Genomic DNA, 16,556 nt, shown 5'->3' on the forward strand with positions numbered 1-16,556 from the left:
ACAATTTCGTTTTGAGTGATGATAAATTCGCACCCACTGTAGGATAAGTCGCACCCTTGTTAACGTGATTTGACGTCAAAAAGCGTGAAAGTCAGCCAAAATTTGTCAATTCACGTTACAAGTGGTGCGAATTATCCTACAGGGAGTGCGAATTTATCACCTCCCTTTCGTTCTCGTGTCATTTTGGTCATTAACTGATTATACACCAATGATGCTAAGTATGTGTTGCAAGGAATAACAAGAGCACCTTCATAAAAGTAGTTTCTCCTTTCTCTCTCTCTCCTCTTTGAATTTCGATTTCATTTCTTGAATCAAGGAATTAGGGTTTCCGATCGAGATATGGCATAGGCAGTTCAGGAAATTCAATCATTCTGTTCGTCACAATCTGTAAGAAGCTCCTTTTAGGGTTTTTTGTTCTGAATTGTAGATTTTTTTTTGGTCTGAAATCTGGAGTTTTTGTTATGGATTTCGATTTCAGTTTGCTTGTTTTTTTGTTTCTTAGCGATTTGTTTTCTGTAAACTGGGGTTTATGAAGAAACAGAGGGTTTCAGATTATAAAAGTAAGGAATTCAAATTATTAGGCTGGAAAATTGGGTGAATTTAAAGGATACTGAAATTTAGGGTTTTCCTTTTTCCATTGTCTTTATGCTTTTCCACGAAATTCGAAGAATTTGGATTGACTTATAAACTGGGAGGTTTAATTTTGTTTTGTTAGCTTCTAAATGTTTAATAAACAAGGGATTTGGCACTGAGGTTTGAATTTAGGTTATTCGATCTATTGATAGAATTTCGAGCTTTTAAGGTTTGGGTTTCAAGAGGAAATTTAAGAGCACTGTAGTTTTCAGAGAGATAAAAGTCATGTTCTATGGGGCGACAGTATGGGATCCTTGGCTCATTATTGCTCAGATTGTTTGCCTTCAATGCTTATACTATCTTACTCTTGGACTATTCCTATCAATTCTTGTCGGGTTTCGTGTGTCTCGGATGAGCCTCATATATTTCTTTGATTACTCGGCTCTTAATGCTTCTACGATCACTGGTCGTTGCACCATTTCTTCGTGTCTACTCAGTTCGGTAGCAGGGTAAGATCTCCATTCCACTTCCTGTTTTATGATTTTGATTAGAACCTTCTTACGCCTGTTTTATGTTGGTAATTCTTGGCTGCTTTAATATCTAAAATTTGTCCAATTTATATACACACTCATTTATGTATGTCTGAATTATGTAACCACACTTTGTGTATATGGTTTCTAAGGAAATGCATGCTTACATGCCATGGTCTAATAACATGTAATGTGGGTGCTTAAGAGGGAAGAAGAAGAAGAATAGAAATCAAGAACACAACAAGAGAAGAAGAAGAAAATGGGAGCAAAGCTCAACCCAATTGATATTCCATCAATTACATAAGTTTATCAACATCAAAAATCCCCTCTCAAAATAGTTTCTAACTCTTTAAATAAAAGAAAACCAAAGCAAATTCGTTCAAGCTCCTCCACTAGCTAGCTTAGGGACTAACATAACATTAATTGCATAGGAACTCACTAACTTTGACTGTTTTGGGAACCCACAGACAGAGTCCACAAAAACTGCCATAACTTTCTACTCTCTTGTCCAATTTTCAAGCACAAATACTTGTCGGAAAGATCTCAAAGAGACCTACAACTTTGTAGTTTACCACTTTCCATAATTCTGCCATTTAGAGGTCCATAAAAGAGGTTAAAAAACGGGCTAACAACATTACTGCAGGAATGCACCTTGGAACTCCACCAAAACCACCTAGGCATGACATGGCTGCCATGTTGACACTGCATCATTATCTCCGGGTGAGAAAGAACTCGCCCACGAGTTCTCATCAAGCTTTGCATGATAAGTTGTCAAGTCTTTGACATTGAAAGTTGGATGAGTATTGATATTTGGAGGGAGCTCAATCTTGTATGCGTTGTCGTTGATTTTCTTGAGAATTTGACATTGACCAATCTTCTTCTCCTTGAGCTTGTTATAGGATCGGCTGGAAATCGTTCCTTCTTCAAATAAACCCACACAAGATCACCTTCATTGAAGATTTTGATTCGGCGATGAGTATTGGCCGCTTGCTTGTACCTCTCGGTATTTTCTTCAAGATTCTTCTTCACTTCTTCATGAATCTTTGTCATGGTAGTAGCAAAATCTTCCGCCTTCTTGTTGGACAATGATAGATCGGGAATGGGTGCAAGATCAAGATAGTATTTTGGAGTTTTTTCATAAATCACTTCAAATGGGCTCTTACCGGTAGAATGATTCACAACATAATTATAAGAAAACTCCGCTTGAGGGAGCATCATATCCCATTGCTTGGGCCTCTTTGCCGCCAAACTCCTAAGCAAGTTTCCCAAAGTTCGATTCACCACCTCGGCTTGTCCATCGGTTTGAGGGTGATAGGCGCTACTATAGAGCAAAAGAGTACCAATTCTTTTCCATAAGCATCTCCAAAAATGACTAAGGAATTTAGTATCCCTATCCGAAACAATGGACTTTAGAACACCATGATGCTTTAACTACTTCATTGAAATAAAGATTAGCAACATAAGAAGCATCCATAGTCTTCTTGCAAGGAATGAAGTGGACCATTTTAGAGAAGCGATCAACAACTACGAAGATGGAATCATTACCTCTTTGAGTTCTCGGCAAGCCAACCACAAAATCCATACTAACATCTTCCCATGGAGCATTAGGAAGTGGAAGTGGAGTGTAGGTACCGGTGTTTTGAGTTTGTCCATTGCATGTTTGGCATATTCGGCATCTCTTCACATAACACATCGCATCTCGGTAAATGGTCGGCCAAAAATACTTTTCTTTCACTAGCAAAATAGTTTTGTCTCTTCCAAAATGTCCTCCCAAACCTCCCGAATGTAGTTCTTTTATAACATACTCTCTAAGTGAGCATTTTGGAATGCATAAGCGACTCCCCTTAAAGTCATTTGCATACATGTCTCTAATGGTATCAAACCCTTCAAGTTGCACACTCACGGAATTAAGAAGAGCCACTCTTCTACTAAGAGCATCCGCTGCTTGATTGCACTTTCCGCTCTTATGCTTTAACACAAAAGTATATTCTTGTAAGAAAGAAACTCACTTTGCATGTCTTCGATTTAGGCTTCCTTGATTGTTGATGTGCTTGAGAGCTTCATGATCGGAATTCAAAACAAACTCCCTTTGAACAAGATACGATCGCCAATGCCGAAGTGCTTGAACAATGGCATAAAATTCCACATCATAGATAGAGTACTTCTTCTTTGCTTCATTGAGTTTTTCACTAAAGAAGGCAATGGGATGACCTTCTTGGCTAAGTACTCCGCCAATGCCCACATCAGAGGCATCACAATCAACCTCGAACATCTTCTCAAAGTCCGGCAAAGCAAGCACAGGAGCACTAGACAACTTGCCCTTTATAAGTTGAAAACTCTTTTCGGCCTCCATAGTCCACCTGAACTTATCTTTCTTCATGCAATCCATCAAGGGGGCTGATATAGTGCTGAAATTTCTTATGAATCGGCGATAAAATGAGGCCAATCCATGGAAACTCCTCACTTCTTGCAAGCTCTTTGGAGTAGACCATTCTTGAACAACTTTGATCTTCTCATCATCCACTCTAATCCCTGTTGAAGTTAAAACAAAGCCTAGGAAAGCTAGGCTAGTTGTCATGAAAGAACACTTTTTGAGGTTTACATAGAGTTTTTTCACCTCTCAAAGTGGTTAGAATAACCTTCAAATGTTCTACATGTTCACTTTAATCATGACTATAAATAAGAATGTTATCAAAATAAACAACAACAAATTTTCCAATGAAAGGGCGAAGGACTTTATTCATTACCCGCATGAAGGTTCTTGGGGCATTGGATAGACCAAATGGCATAACAAGCCACTCATACAAGCCTTCACATGTCTTGAAAGCGGTCTTCCATTCATCACCCGGCTTGATTCGAATTTTATGGTAGCTGCTTCTAAGATCAATCTTGGAAAATATCTTTGCACCAGCAAGCATGTCAAACATATCATCAATTCTTGGAATGGGAAACCGGTATTTGATAGTGATCCGGTTTATGGTATGACTATCCACACACATACGCCATGTTCCATCTTTCTTTGGAGTAAGTAATGCCGGCACCGCACAAGGACTCATGCTTTCTTTGATGTAACCTTTCTTCAACAACTCCATGACTTGCTTATTCAACTCTTCATGCTCTTTAGGACTCATACGGTAGTGAGCCTTGTTGGGAAGATTAGAACTGGGAATCAAATCAATTTGATGTTGAATGTCTCTTAAAGGAGGGAGTCCATTGGGCAACTCATTGGGTGTGACATCCTTAAATTCCTCCAAGAGAGGTTCCAACTCACTAGGCACATTAAAGGACATTCCCAAATCTTTCTCCACTAGCATGTAAATGACACCACTACTCTCACTTTCTCTTGCAAACATTGATGAAGTGAGAAAATTACTACCCTCTTGTAAAGATTTGGGTGTCTTTTCCTCCTTACTAGGCAAAAGAACAATCTCCACTTTTCCCATTCGAAAGATATATGTATTTTTACGACCATCATAGGTAACATTTCTATCATATTGCCATGGCCTTCCTAAGAGTATGTGACACACATCCATAGGGACAACATCACACTAAACTTGATCATGGTAATTCTTACCCATAGAAAATGAAACTAAACATCGTTTAATAACTTTTACCTCATTACCCTTCTTAAACCATGCAATCCGATAGGGCTTTGGATGTGATTCGGTTTTGAGCTTGAGCTTGTTCACCATGTCATGAGATACGATGTTCTCACAACTCCCACCATCGATCACAATGGTGCAAACCTTGTCATGAGATTTGCATCGAATCTTGAAAATATTAGAACGGAGCCAATCATCATCGGATTCAACCTTTGGTGTAGCAAGTGCTCTTTGGATCACCAAGCTTTCTCCTTCTTCGGGTTCAATTTCTTCATGTTGTATGTCATTTTCCTCATCATATATGGGCTGATTTGAATCATCAACAAAATTATCATCATTTCTTCATCACCGAAGGCCACTACTTGCCTCTTTGGACAATCTTTGAAACGATGGCCAACTTGACCACACTTAAAACAAGCATTTGAATTGTTGGGGCGATTGGGCTGATTTCCAACTTGATGTGTAGGGGCTGATTTTGAAAAAATTTTGTTGAAATAGTCGGACCTTGACTTTGTACCTCTACCATGTGAAGATTCACCTTTAGAAGAAGGATAGAGATTACGAACATCCACATACTTTTTAGCACCACAACGAGAAAGCTTAGCCTCCACCTTCAAGGCTAGTTGGTAAGCATCATTGACGCTCAATGATCGGTGCATTTCCACCTCATCACGAATGAAAAACTTCAAACCATCAACATACATTGCCACAAGTTGATCTTCACCCTCTTGAATATCATTACGAACCATGAGTTTGTAGAATTCTTCGGTATAGTCCAACACACTCTTGGATTCTTGGCGTAGGTTGTTGAATTGAGAAAAGATAATTTGGGAAAAATCCAACGGAAGAAATTTCTCCTTAAGCCTTGACTTCATTTTCTCCCAAGAAGAGATCTTACGCTTTCCTTTACGGATTCTCATCTCTTGAACCTTATCCCACCATGTTGAAGGGTAGCCACGAAGCCTTGTAGCCACAAGCTTCACACGTTGGCTTTCGGGTGTCTCCTTGTAATCAAAGAACTTCTCAATGGCACTAAGCCATTCAAGAAACTCTTCGGGTTGTAGATGACCATGGAACTCCGGCAAGTCAATCTTGACAGTGTCGAAATCACGACAGAACCTTCCCAACCTAGCCTCTTCACGAGTATTGGTGAAGGGATTCACATCGGATTCATCACTAGAACCTCCACAGCTTGATCTACCATGCTCACTACGAGTCTCTTGGCGTTCAAGTCGCATGGTAAGTTGCTCAACTTGTCTTCGAAGTGCTTGAAGTTCATCATCTCTTTCATCTCTCAAATCTTCCATCATTTGGTTACCACGCCTTCCTCTACCTCTTCATGCCGCCATGAAAATCAAATTGATGCTAGCCCAAGAGAGTAACGTTGGCTCTGATACCAGATAATGCGGGTGCTTAAGAGGGAAGAAGAAGAAAAATAGAAATCAAGAACACAACAAGAGAAGAAGAAGAAAATGGGAGCAAAGCTCAACCCAATTGATATTCCATTAATTACAGAAGTTTATCAACATCAAATATCCCCTCTCAAGATAGTTTCTAACTCTTTAAATAAAAGAAAACCAAAGCAAATTCGTTCAAGCTCCTCCACTAGCTAGCTTAGGGACTAACATAACATTAATTGCATAGGAACTCACTAACTTTGACTGTTTTGGGAACCCACAGACACAGTCCACAAAAACTGCCATAACTTTCTACTCTCTTGTCCAATTTTCAAGCATAAATACTTGTTGGAAAGATTCAAAGAGACCTACAACTTTGTAGTCTACCACTTTCCATAATTCTGCCATTTAGAGGTCCATAAAAGAGGTTAAAAAACGGGCCAGCAACATTACTGCAGGAATGCACCTTGGAACTCCACCAAAACCACCTAGGCATGACATGGCTGCCATGTTGGCACTGCATCAACATGTCAAGGGTTGTATTGTATATTGGACAGGCATTTGGGAGTGTTGTGTCTTCTATCTTATTAGGCATGCTGGGAAACTATCTTGAATAACACATCAAGGGCTGTACTGTTCTAGTTAAGTATTGGACAGACACTTGGCATTATATGTCTTCTTCTACCTTATTAAGCATCTTAGGAAACTATTTAAAGCAAGTGTATATTTATCTCATAAAATCATAAGAGGGAAATATTGAATCAACTTTTTAAAATGTTGTGGCATAAAATTAGCAAAAAATTGGAAACTGTGATAGTGCTCAACTCTACCCCATTCTAGCGTTCTACTTCAAATAGTAGTCAAATTTAACATTCTTGACTTTTTTTAATGTAGCAATGGACTGTATAAAACATCTAGGCCAGTTTGACAGGAAAAGAAGTTAGTCTGAGTATGCTACTTGCATTCCATTTCATATTCCAAGTGAAATTAAAGCCATTATCAATCATGATTATTTTGACTTCTTTTGAGAATGGTATGACTACATGTGTGATTTTGTTAAATGTAATTCTATATGAGCTGTAGATTGTTTTCTTGAAGTGACATGGGATTTGAATTGCCAACTAGGAAATTTGCAACACTGTGTGCACCATATATAATATTTCCTTTACTTTCTCTTTTCAAAATTCAATCGTCCTTAGAAAAGAATGTGGAATTTTTATAATTCAATACATATTACTTCTTTATGTATATGCATATATGTGTGTGTATGTGCGTGCGCGCTTTCAATTCAGCGAGGTGATTCGTCTCTTTAGTTCCTAAGTGAGAACCCATAGAATAAGGCAGTTAAAAATGGTTATTTATACAATTTATATTTGCAAAGAAATGAGAAAAACACGCAACCAGGATTGAAAAAAATAAAATATGCAGCGAGTAATGTTTGGAAAAAGATACTCATTTAGTCATTTTATCTTTTTTCTGGAGTGAAAATTATACTTTTACCTTTGGATGGATGATATACTTTTCTCAAGTCAAGGATATGTGATATTTGGGTGTATCAGATGTAACCAGTTGTCATGTATGGATTTTGTGTTACATCCAATACATGTGTGATCCTCCTCTAGCATTTTGTGTACCAAGGAGGAACCAAATGAGCCTACCCCCACAACCCACGTCCTACACATTGGGGAAGTCCACATACATGTTCCGATAATGCGTAGTGGAACATACTGTGTTCTAGGCAACATTGGTTTGTACGCCTCAATCTTGCAGATGGGTCCCCTTGTTTACACAGGACCTAGACCCACTAGGTAGGCTAGTTGTGGTCCATCAACTCAACAGTCCCTATCATTAAACACGTTTTCGCATCTATCGTTAAATGTAACCTTTCTCGTTAGCCAATATGGCACCATCTTGCTAGTCTATCTCTTACAATGTAGCTCATATTTTTCTTATCCTAAAGGAACAAGTTTATATATCTGGAAATTCTAGTATCTTATCCTAAAGGAACAAGTTTATATATCTGGAAATTCTAGTATCTAATCAGAGAACTTGATCAAATGTTGAATAGCATTTCAACATTCATATTTGGGGCATCACACCACTAACTACCAAGGTTGAGTGAGACTTTGATATATTCCTAAAATCCAATGAAACTGGAAAAACCCTATTATGTCCCTACAATTTAAAACTCCCCCAGCCACACTCACAACAAAGCCTATGACTGGGATAGGGCTCATAACGTTGTAACTTAAATGACGTGTTATAAAAGATCAAATGTCCCCGTTTTGTTCTTCCCTTCTTTCTTCCATGCTTCTTTAGAAATTTGTCAAGACGAAGATGCTCCTGCATGTGGAAGCCTTATAAATGAATAGGGGAAGCTCTGTTTTGCTTTTGCGTGCACAATCAATTTGGCAGACTCATTAGTAGTGAAAATGGGAGCCTTGTGGATGGCCTTAAACTTGAGTCTTTGTGAGATCCTTTGTTTTTTTATTACATGGTGACTAATTGTTTTTTCATAGACAAGTCGAATTGATTAAGTTCTATGTGTACTTATGAATGAGTTGGATGACATTTATGATATTTCAGTCCCTAGGCTGCATTTGGTTAGTCAGAATAAGGAATCGAAGTCAGCATTCTGTTCTGATTCCCCTGTTAATGGAATAGAAAGAATTCCGATAAAAAATTTAATTCCAACCAGGGCGGAATCAGAATACCACCTCTTGGGCAGGAAACAGCGTCTGACATTTCCCCCTTATATTCCTCCCCAGATTCAATTCCTCCCACTCGCCCACCTTATTCTGTTCATTTATTTGAACCAGACATCGGAATTGGGCAGAATCAGGATAGGATGCCGATTCTAGTGTTTGATTCTGGCAATCCAAACACAGCCTAGATGTCTCTCTTTTCATGTTTATAGATTATTGTAGTTGGGGACTCATTTTTGAAGGAGTCTCAAGGAGCTTGCTTTGCTCTGAGGGCTTATTTTCTTTCTTATAGCTTTTTATTATTCTTCTACTTGTACTCCCTTTCTATTTCTTTCTCTTTTTGAACAGTAAAATTTTCATTGAATCCACCTTGGATCCCTTTCTATTTCTTTTTAAAGTTTTCATCAAGTCTTGCTTGTGTCCCATCAATGTTCCTGTCTTTGTTAATTGGAACCAAGGAACTTTCCTGGAAACTGATCAGTGGTTTTCTTTCTTGCTTTATGCTGCGTGGGACATGTGATTTCCCCCGTTATTTTATCTGTTGGCTTCTATGTTCAAGAACTGATATTGCACTATAACTTGAATCTGGTTAAATATTTTTAAAGAAATGGACGACAGCTAACCTGTGTATAACTGTTATGCTTGAGCAGGGCTGGCTATATGCTTTATTTGATTGAGAGGTCTATAAAGTGCTTAGATTTTTCCGCAACCCTCTACACCATCCATCTCTTTATATGCATTTTATATGGAGGGTGGCCATCCTCAGTTACATGGTGGGTTGTAAATGGCACTGGTTTTGCAGTGACGGTTTTGCTTGGTGAACGGTTGTGCAGAAATCATGAGTTGAGAGAAATTCCTAAAACACGACTACGTTCAAGTAAGCCGAACTTGTTTTTCTTCTTCTTCTGTACCTACTAAAGTCAAAATATGCATGTATGGAAAATTGGTGTCATATTATTTTTGTTAATATTTTGAAAAAAAAAACGATCATTTTATGAAACATTGATCTGTTATCCAATTAAAGTCGGTGATATATTTTATTTTGTCATGTGATACAAGTTTTTTGCGTTTGTCTAGCTGCCTCCTTTTATTTCTGAACGATTTATGTTCCTGACTCTTTTGCTGTGGTGTTTAAACCTGTTCTGCTTGGTGTTTATACCTGATTTATAGGTTGGGATTTTTTCTTCTTGTTTTTTATTGTTGAAACTTTCTTCTTGAGCTTAAAACGGTTCTTGTTATTTACTGTCTTCATGTCATACTGGACCTTGCCATTACCCTACTAGTGAGCACTTATTCCTAATTCTATTCCGTTTACTGTATCGATTTCACGATTCTACCATTATCTACCTCCTTGAGAGGCAATCCGGGGGAGTTTTAGGGACTGGTGTTGTTTCCTTAGTTTGGTGGGGCGGTTAGGTTGGGGACGCATATTTCTAGTCTTCGCTCTACTGTTTTCATATGCTTGTAATCTGCCTCTTTACCACCTCGGTCATCGGGATTTCATTAATAAAATTATACAATCTATGTTTAAAAAGATATTTTAGCATTATCTAATCATTCTATAGGCTGTTATTGTTATACCATCGGAAAGACTACTAAATCGTCTAGATCTGCTAGTGAGCCCGGTAAACAAAAAGAGTAGAGCTTGAGACCATTGGGTTCTCAACAAATCCAATGAACAAACTTTCCACTCCAGTAGTTTCCCGTACTTGTGAACTGACAAGTGATCGGAAGTCCCATCCAATGATGGACTAAAATACCCTTTAATCTGATGTAGTTAGAATTTAGAAGGTATTCCCATCCAACGGAAAAAATAAAATGGGAACTGTATGGAAAATGAGTATACCTATAAATAGGGGTGTCAATTTTGGCTCGGGCTCGGAAGCTCGCTCAAGCTCGGCTCGGTTTGGGCTCGGCTCGAATCCTTAACGAGCCGAGCCGAGCCCGAGCTAGGCCAGGCTCGGCTCGGCTCGTTAAGGCTCGATTTAACAAGAGGGGGGTGAATGTGCACAGAGAGGGTGGCCTGGGGAGAAAAATATAAGGAGTAATTTAGGGTTAAAGCCTTATGAGTTATGACCTTATCTCATTCTAACTTTTTCTCTATAGAAAATCAGCCGCATCTTCATTTGGGCGAAAAAACCATCCCACCGGAGATCCGCCTCTTCATCTTCTCCGACCATCCACCGGAGATCCGGCCACCTTCAAGGACTCCCCCTCTCCATCTCCACCTCTTCATCTTTTCCTCTCCATCTAAACCCTAGATCTAACCCTCTCCATCTCTACCATCTTCTTCACATATCTACACCCATTTTCTCCACTTCTCCACCATCTCTAACTCCGGCGAGCTCCATTAAATCCGGCACCCCATCCATACTCCAACATCTCTCTCTCTCTATCTCCTTTCTCTCTTTGACGGAACCCTAGAAGGAGAAAATCTCCACCCCCCGTCGGTGTTCTCCAAATCTTCGCTCCCCGCCGGTGCTCTTCGTCACCTTCTTCTCCTCCTCGCCTCAGATTCGATCATTCGAAGCAAGGTTAGTTATTTTGGTTCATAATTTTTATTTTTATTTTTCATTTTGAGAATCTTTTAGGGCTTTTTATGGGTTTTCTATGGGGGGAAATATCACTGCCCTTCTAGGTGGTTTTCTCTTCATTTTGAAGAGAAATTATATGGTGCAAGGACCTACGGTGGAAGTACCAACCTTGATATTTGATCCAATAGCAGCTGCTGTTGGATCAAATATCAAGGGTTAGATTGAGCTTTTGCCAAAAATTGAATTGAATCAACCCAAATTTTCAAAAATCAACCCAAGTTGTTGTTGGATCAAATATCATTATATCAAGGGTTTAGGTTGAGCTTTTGCTAAAACCTGAATTGGAATCAACCTGAAACAGAGAAGAGCCCATTTTATGGTAAAAGCTCAACCCAAATTTTCATTTTCAAGAGAAATTATTTGGTGCAACTGTGCAAGGCCTTACGGTGGAAGTACCAACGTTGATATTTGATCCAACAGCAGCTGCTGTTGGATCAAATATCAAGGGTTAGATTGAGCTTTTGCCAAAAATTGAATTGAATCAACCTAAAACTGAGCCCATTTTATGGTAAAAGACTAAAAGCTCAACCCAAATTTTCAAAAATCAACCCAAGTTGCTGTTGGATCAAATATCATTATATCAAGGCTTTAGATTGAGCTTTTGCTAAAACTTGAATTGGAATCAACCTGAAACCGAGCCCATTTTATGGTAAAAGCTCAACCCAAATTTTCAAAAATCAACCAAAGTTGCTGTTGGATCAAATATCAAGGGTTTAGGTTCAACATTTGCTAAAAATTGAATTGGAGTCAACCTGAAACTGAGCCCATTTTATTGTAAAAGCTCAACCCAAATTTTCAAAAATCAACCCGAGTTGCACCCCTGAAAATCAGATTACCTAAGTATACATCGATTTTTCAAAAGCGGAGATTTCAAAGTGGGTATGTAATGAAATGAGGCTAATGAGCATTTGTGGCCTTTGTTATTTTAGGTGTGACACATTATTTGCATAATGTTGTCGCATTGGCCTTTATTATTTTAGAGGTGCCACTTTAATTGCATAATGTTGTTTCGTTAGCAATTTTTCTCTATTTGTTTTGTAGGTGGTGGGACTTTTGGTTATGACCTATGGGAACTTCTGAAGTATTGGTTATGTTGAAAGATTTGTAGTGATTTGCTATGCATGCATAGTGATTTTTGTTTTGAAGTTGTAATTGAACAATATATGTGCTTGTTTGTGGGGATTGTGAAGTGTAGTTGGTATTAGACAAGTTGGGAAGGGTTTTTTTATCACTTGATATAGCCTGTAAGCTTTGAAGACTAATTGGTAAAATCTCTGCAGATTCCAGTGTTTTAGTATGAGGACAATGTATTTGTATTGTCTCATTTCTTGTTTAGAATGCAATTACACCCATGAACTTGATTATGATGGGTGTTAATTTGTAGCTTGTAGGGATAAAAATTGTTGTTGATGAGTTGGGTTTTTTCCTTACAAATTTGATTATGTTCCCTCTTGCTTAGTACTTGATTTAGTGTAAGATTATGACATATTTCAACATAGATTGATGAATTGGTTTTGCCACCCCCATTACCCCATAATTCCTTGATAAACTTGTACATGACAGGTAAAAAAAGAGCCCAATTCGGCCCTGTTAACGAGCTTGGTAAGGCTCGCGAGCCTGGCCGAGTTGAGCCGAGCCCAGTTTTGACATTAACGAGCCGAGCCTAGCTCGGCCAAGCTCGGTTTGGCTCGGCTCGTTTACACCCCTACCTATAAAATAGGGCAGATACAGTTGCCAACTGTACTTTAACCATTCAATGGGAGGTTTTCTCTTTTTTTTTTAATGCATTACTACAATTTCTCTTTATGCTACAACCCCGCCCAAAACAACAACCATGAAAAAAAAAACCCAACAAAGCATCTTCTTGACAATAATGAACTGTGTATTTCAAGGGTTCTTTTTTATTGGACCATCAATTATTTTTTTTCATTTTTTATTTTATCCCATCATGTATTTATAGTATAAATCATGCCTATATCCATATGTGTTGGTATTTACATGCCATATTTTAGGTTTTTTTCCTCTTTTTCTTTTTGTTTTATTTTTTCCATGTATCTCATATTTATTAATTCCATGTCATAAATGTAGTGTTTAGCATTTATTCCCATTTATCATAGCCTCTATCTACATTGTTCTTATTGTTTTTATTTTTTAAAATGACAAATCACACTATATTGTTTAAACCATACTTAGTTTCGCTACAATACATGATAATCATTTTGTTCTCATAAATTAGTCAAACTGCTGCAAAGTTCGTGATTGCTGGAACGTAGAATAGCTAAAGGAATCCACTAGAGTTAAAGTTGACAACAGAGAGGCATTGAATTGAATAACAAGCAATATATTTCCATATGTTTTCATAATTTTTATAGGATTTCCACCGAAATTTCCATCTGAAACCGGCATGTTTCCATTTCCATCACGATCACATACTGAAATTGAAACATAAAACCCTGGATCAAAGCAGGAGAGTGGGACAAGGAAGGAGACTATCCCAAAGAGGAATGGAACATTGATGACCTAGATGTTGGAAGTGTTTTTATTGTGGATTTGCAAACTTCAGCAGACAAGATTCTACCTAAGATGTTGTATCGAGAAGGAGGGTGCGGGGAGAAGTCTCCGGGGTGACATAATTCGCAGGAAAGTAAGGAGGTCGAGGCTTGGGAATTTGAAGACTGGAAGATGATCTGGAGGAATCAAACGTGAAGGAAAGCTGGGCTATAGGTGATTGGGCTTGTTGGAGCTCAAGCAAGATCAACTCAACTCAACTCCACTCAACTCAACAAAGCCTTTGTCCCAAACTAGTTGGGATCGGCTAAATGAATCCTTTAAAAAAAACTCATGAAGAAGATAAAAGGAATCTACCCGGCTCTAATCTTGGTTCTAGTTGGGTTCTTCTACGTGAATCATTTTCTTCGATTCTATCCTATCCAAGGTCAAGTTCTCTGTTATGTTCCTAGCTATCAAATCTTTCCTCAATTTTTCTACCCAAGTTGTTTTCGCCCCTACCTCTTTTTACTCCATCAATTTGGCAGCAGTCTCCTCTTCTCACCGGAGCATCCAAAGGCCTACGTTGGATATGTCCAAACCATCTTAAGCGGTGCTCTCTCATCTTCTCCTCAATTGGAGTCACCCCCACCTTTTTACGAATGTCTTCATTTTTAATTCTATCTAGCCTTGTGTGGTCGCACATCCATCTAAGCATTCGCATCTCCGTTACACTTATCTTATGCACATGCTGCTTCTTAGTAGCCCAACATTCTGAGCCGTACAGAATGGCTGGCCTCACAGCTGTCTTATAAAACTTTCCCTTCAACTTGGTAGGGATTTTACAGTCGCACAGAACTCTTGAGGCAAGCTTCTACTTCAACCAACCTACTCTTATTCTATGGTTAACATCCCCTTCAATCTCTCCTTATGTAGAATATAATTGAGCTCAAGCAAGATCGATGCTTAAATTTTCAACACTTACGGACATTAGGCAACGGAAGTATGAGTGGCAAGTTATCTTCTCTTTGATCAACTTGAGGCTTTTTTTCATAATGGCTGTCCATATGAAGTGTCCATCCTTCATGCTTTGGTAATTGGAGCCACCGTTATACTGAAAGTTCGTATTGAATGGCAGTAGGAAGTTTCAAGCCTTTGGAAGCTTACTTGAGTGAGTGTAGTGGAGTAGGAAATGAGAGTAATTCGAGCCACACCATTTGGTGTTCATTGTCAGACCTATGGAGTAACACAAAATCTTGGTCGGAAGCACACTGTTTTTAACATGTTTGTGTGCTTTTTCCACTTGGAAGTATGTTAGTTGTTGTGTCTGTTTGTTATGGTCCCGATTATTCCCACTGGAGGAGTGGGTAAACAGCAGCGAATCTCATCGAAAGAACTCTATCCACAAATGTTTTTTGGTGTGGCTTTTCCATTTGTAGACGCCATGTTGGTTGTTGTTTTCTATAGCCATGTTCTGCTCTGCAAGGCATTGAGAGTTCTCTCCCATCTTTATGCCAATAGCCATTGTTTTTTCCGAAAAAAAAAAAAGAAGTAATCGGACAGTTATTTTTTTCCGAACACATCGTTAGGAACAGATTTGACATATGACATCAACCAGTAAGACAATGATTTTCATCAAACAGAGGTATGACCAAAAAAAAAAGGAGTGATAGCAGGACATCAAGCCGGGCAGTGTCCTTAAATCATTTTCCAAAAACTAAAAGCCATACGACAGTGATTGAAGATTTGGGTGGCTAGTAGTATGAGAGCAATAGTGGATCTAGATGTGTGGAGAAGGGCCTCAAAGACTCAAGCAGCCAGCGGGTACCCAAGGAGATTGGTGAGAGTGTTAGGAACTTGGAAGCTTGTACTTATAAAATTTACGTAACTCTTACGAACATACACAGAAGATTTAAAAATTCAGTTTTCTGGTTGAAATTCCTATGAAAATTGAACGGATGTTATGGAAACTCTCGTGCATAAAGAATTTATATAATTTGCCCGTAAACAAATTGCTGGGCAACCCTTGAAAACTTCCATGATGCTATACATTGTTGAATCACTTGTTGTACCAGCGTCAGCATTAAATCCTGTTTTATCTACACACCAGTACAACTAATCCAAGAGCTCTCCCATGCAGATGTTTGATCAGCAGAACACTATAGGCCGAGAACGTCGAGCATTTTTCTCATGAACGATCAATGCTTCTCATAATGGCACGAGATACCCAATTGGGTATCTCAAGTTGGGGAGGAGCTTCAAAGATCAAGAGAATTACAAGGTATTTGATTTTATGAATTGTAGAGGGGAAGCATCCCACTTGTATCATGCTATTTTCACAAGGTTTTCTGTTTTGTTTTTGTTTTGGAAGGATTTAGAAGAATTCTGTTCTTTGGATTTTGACTTCTCATGATCTTATTTCAAAAAAAAATAGATCAATGTAAGATTCCTCTATTGCTTCTATTCCTTTTAGGGTTGCAACTCGGGTCGGGTTCAACCCGAAAAAAAAAAGAAGTCAAGTCGGGTTCAGGTTCGGGTCGGGTTCGGATTGAGGGTTTGGGGCTTTGGGCAACCCAACCCCAGTGTAACCCGATATTTTTAATGATTTTTTTTTTTTTTTTTTTTTTTTTTTTTTTTTTTTGTGAACTTAAAAACTCGGGTTGGGTCG

The 16,556-nt window shown here is 38.6% G+C and overlaps 1 protein-coding gene across 4 annotated transcripts; it reads left to right on the forward strand.

The window, feature by feature from the left end:
- Window positions 1-261: 261 nt before the first annotated feature.
- Window positions 262-16,342, forward strand: LOC143858777 (uncharacterized). Of its 4 annotated transcripts, none has more exons than XM_077369493.1 (4): window positions 262-387; window positions 846-1,082; window positions 9,458-9,684; window positions 12,443-12,725. In XM_077369493.1, exons 2-4 carry the CDS (start codon window positions 859-861, stop codon window positions 12,496-12,498), a joined length of 507 nt encoding a protein of 168 aa, XP_077225608.1. In that variant the 5' UTR covers window positions 262-387; window positions 846-858; the 3' UTR covers window positions 12,499-12,725. The 4 variants fall into 4 exon arrangements, with proteins under 4 accessions (XP_077225608.1, XP_077225606.1, XP_077225607.1 ...); XM_077369491.1 differs by having other exon boundaries at window positions 264-387; window positions 786-1,082; window positions 12,443-12,701; XM_077369492.1 differs by having other exon boundaries at window positions 264-387; window positions 839-1,082; window positions 12,443-12,701.
- The last annotated feature ends 214 nt before the right edge of the window (window positions 16,343-16,556 follow it).

Source organism: Tasmannia lanceolata, unplaced genomic scaffold (assembly GCF_043159265.1).
Source record: "Tasmannia lanceolata isolate RefF3 unplaced genomic scaffold, GAP_Taslan_0.1 ptg000026l, whole genome shotgun sequence".
NCBI classification, from domain to species: domain Eukaryota; kingdom Viridiplantae; phylum Streptophyta; class Magnoliopsida; order Canellales; family Winteraceae; genus Tasmannia; species Tasmannia lanceolata.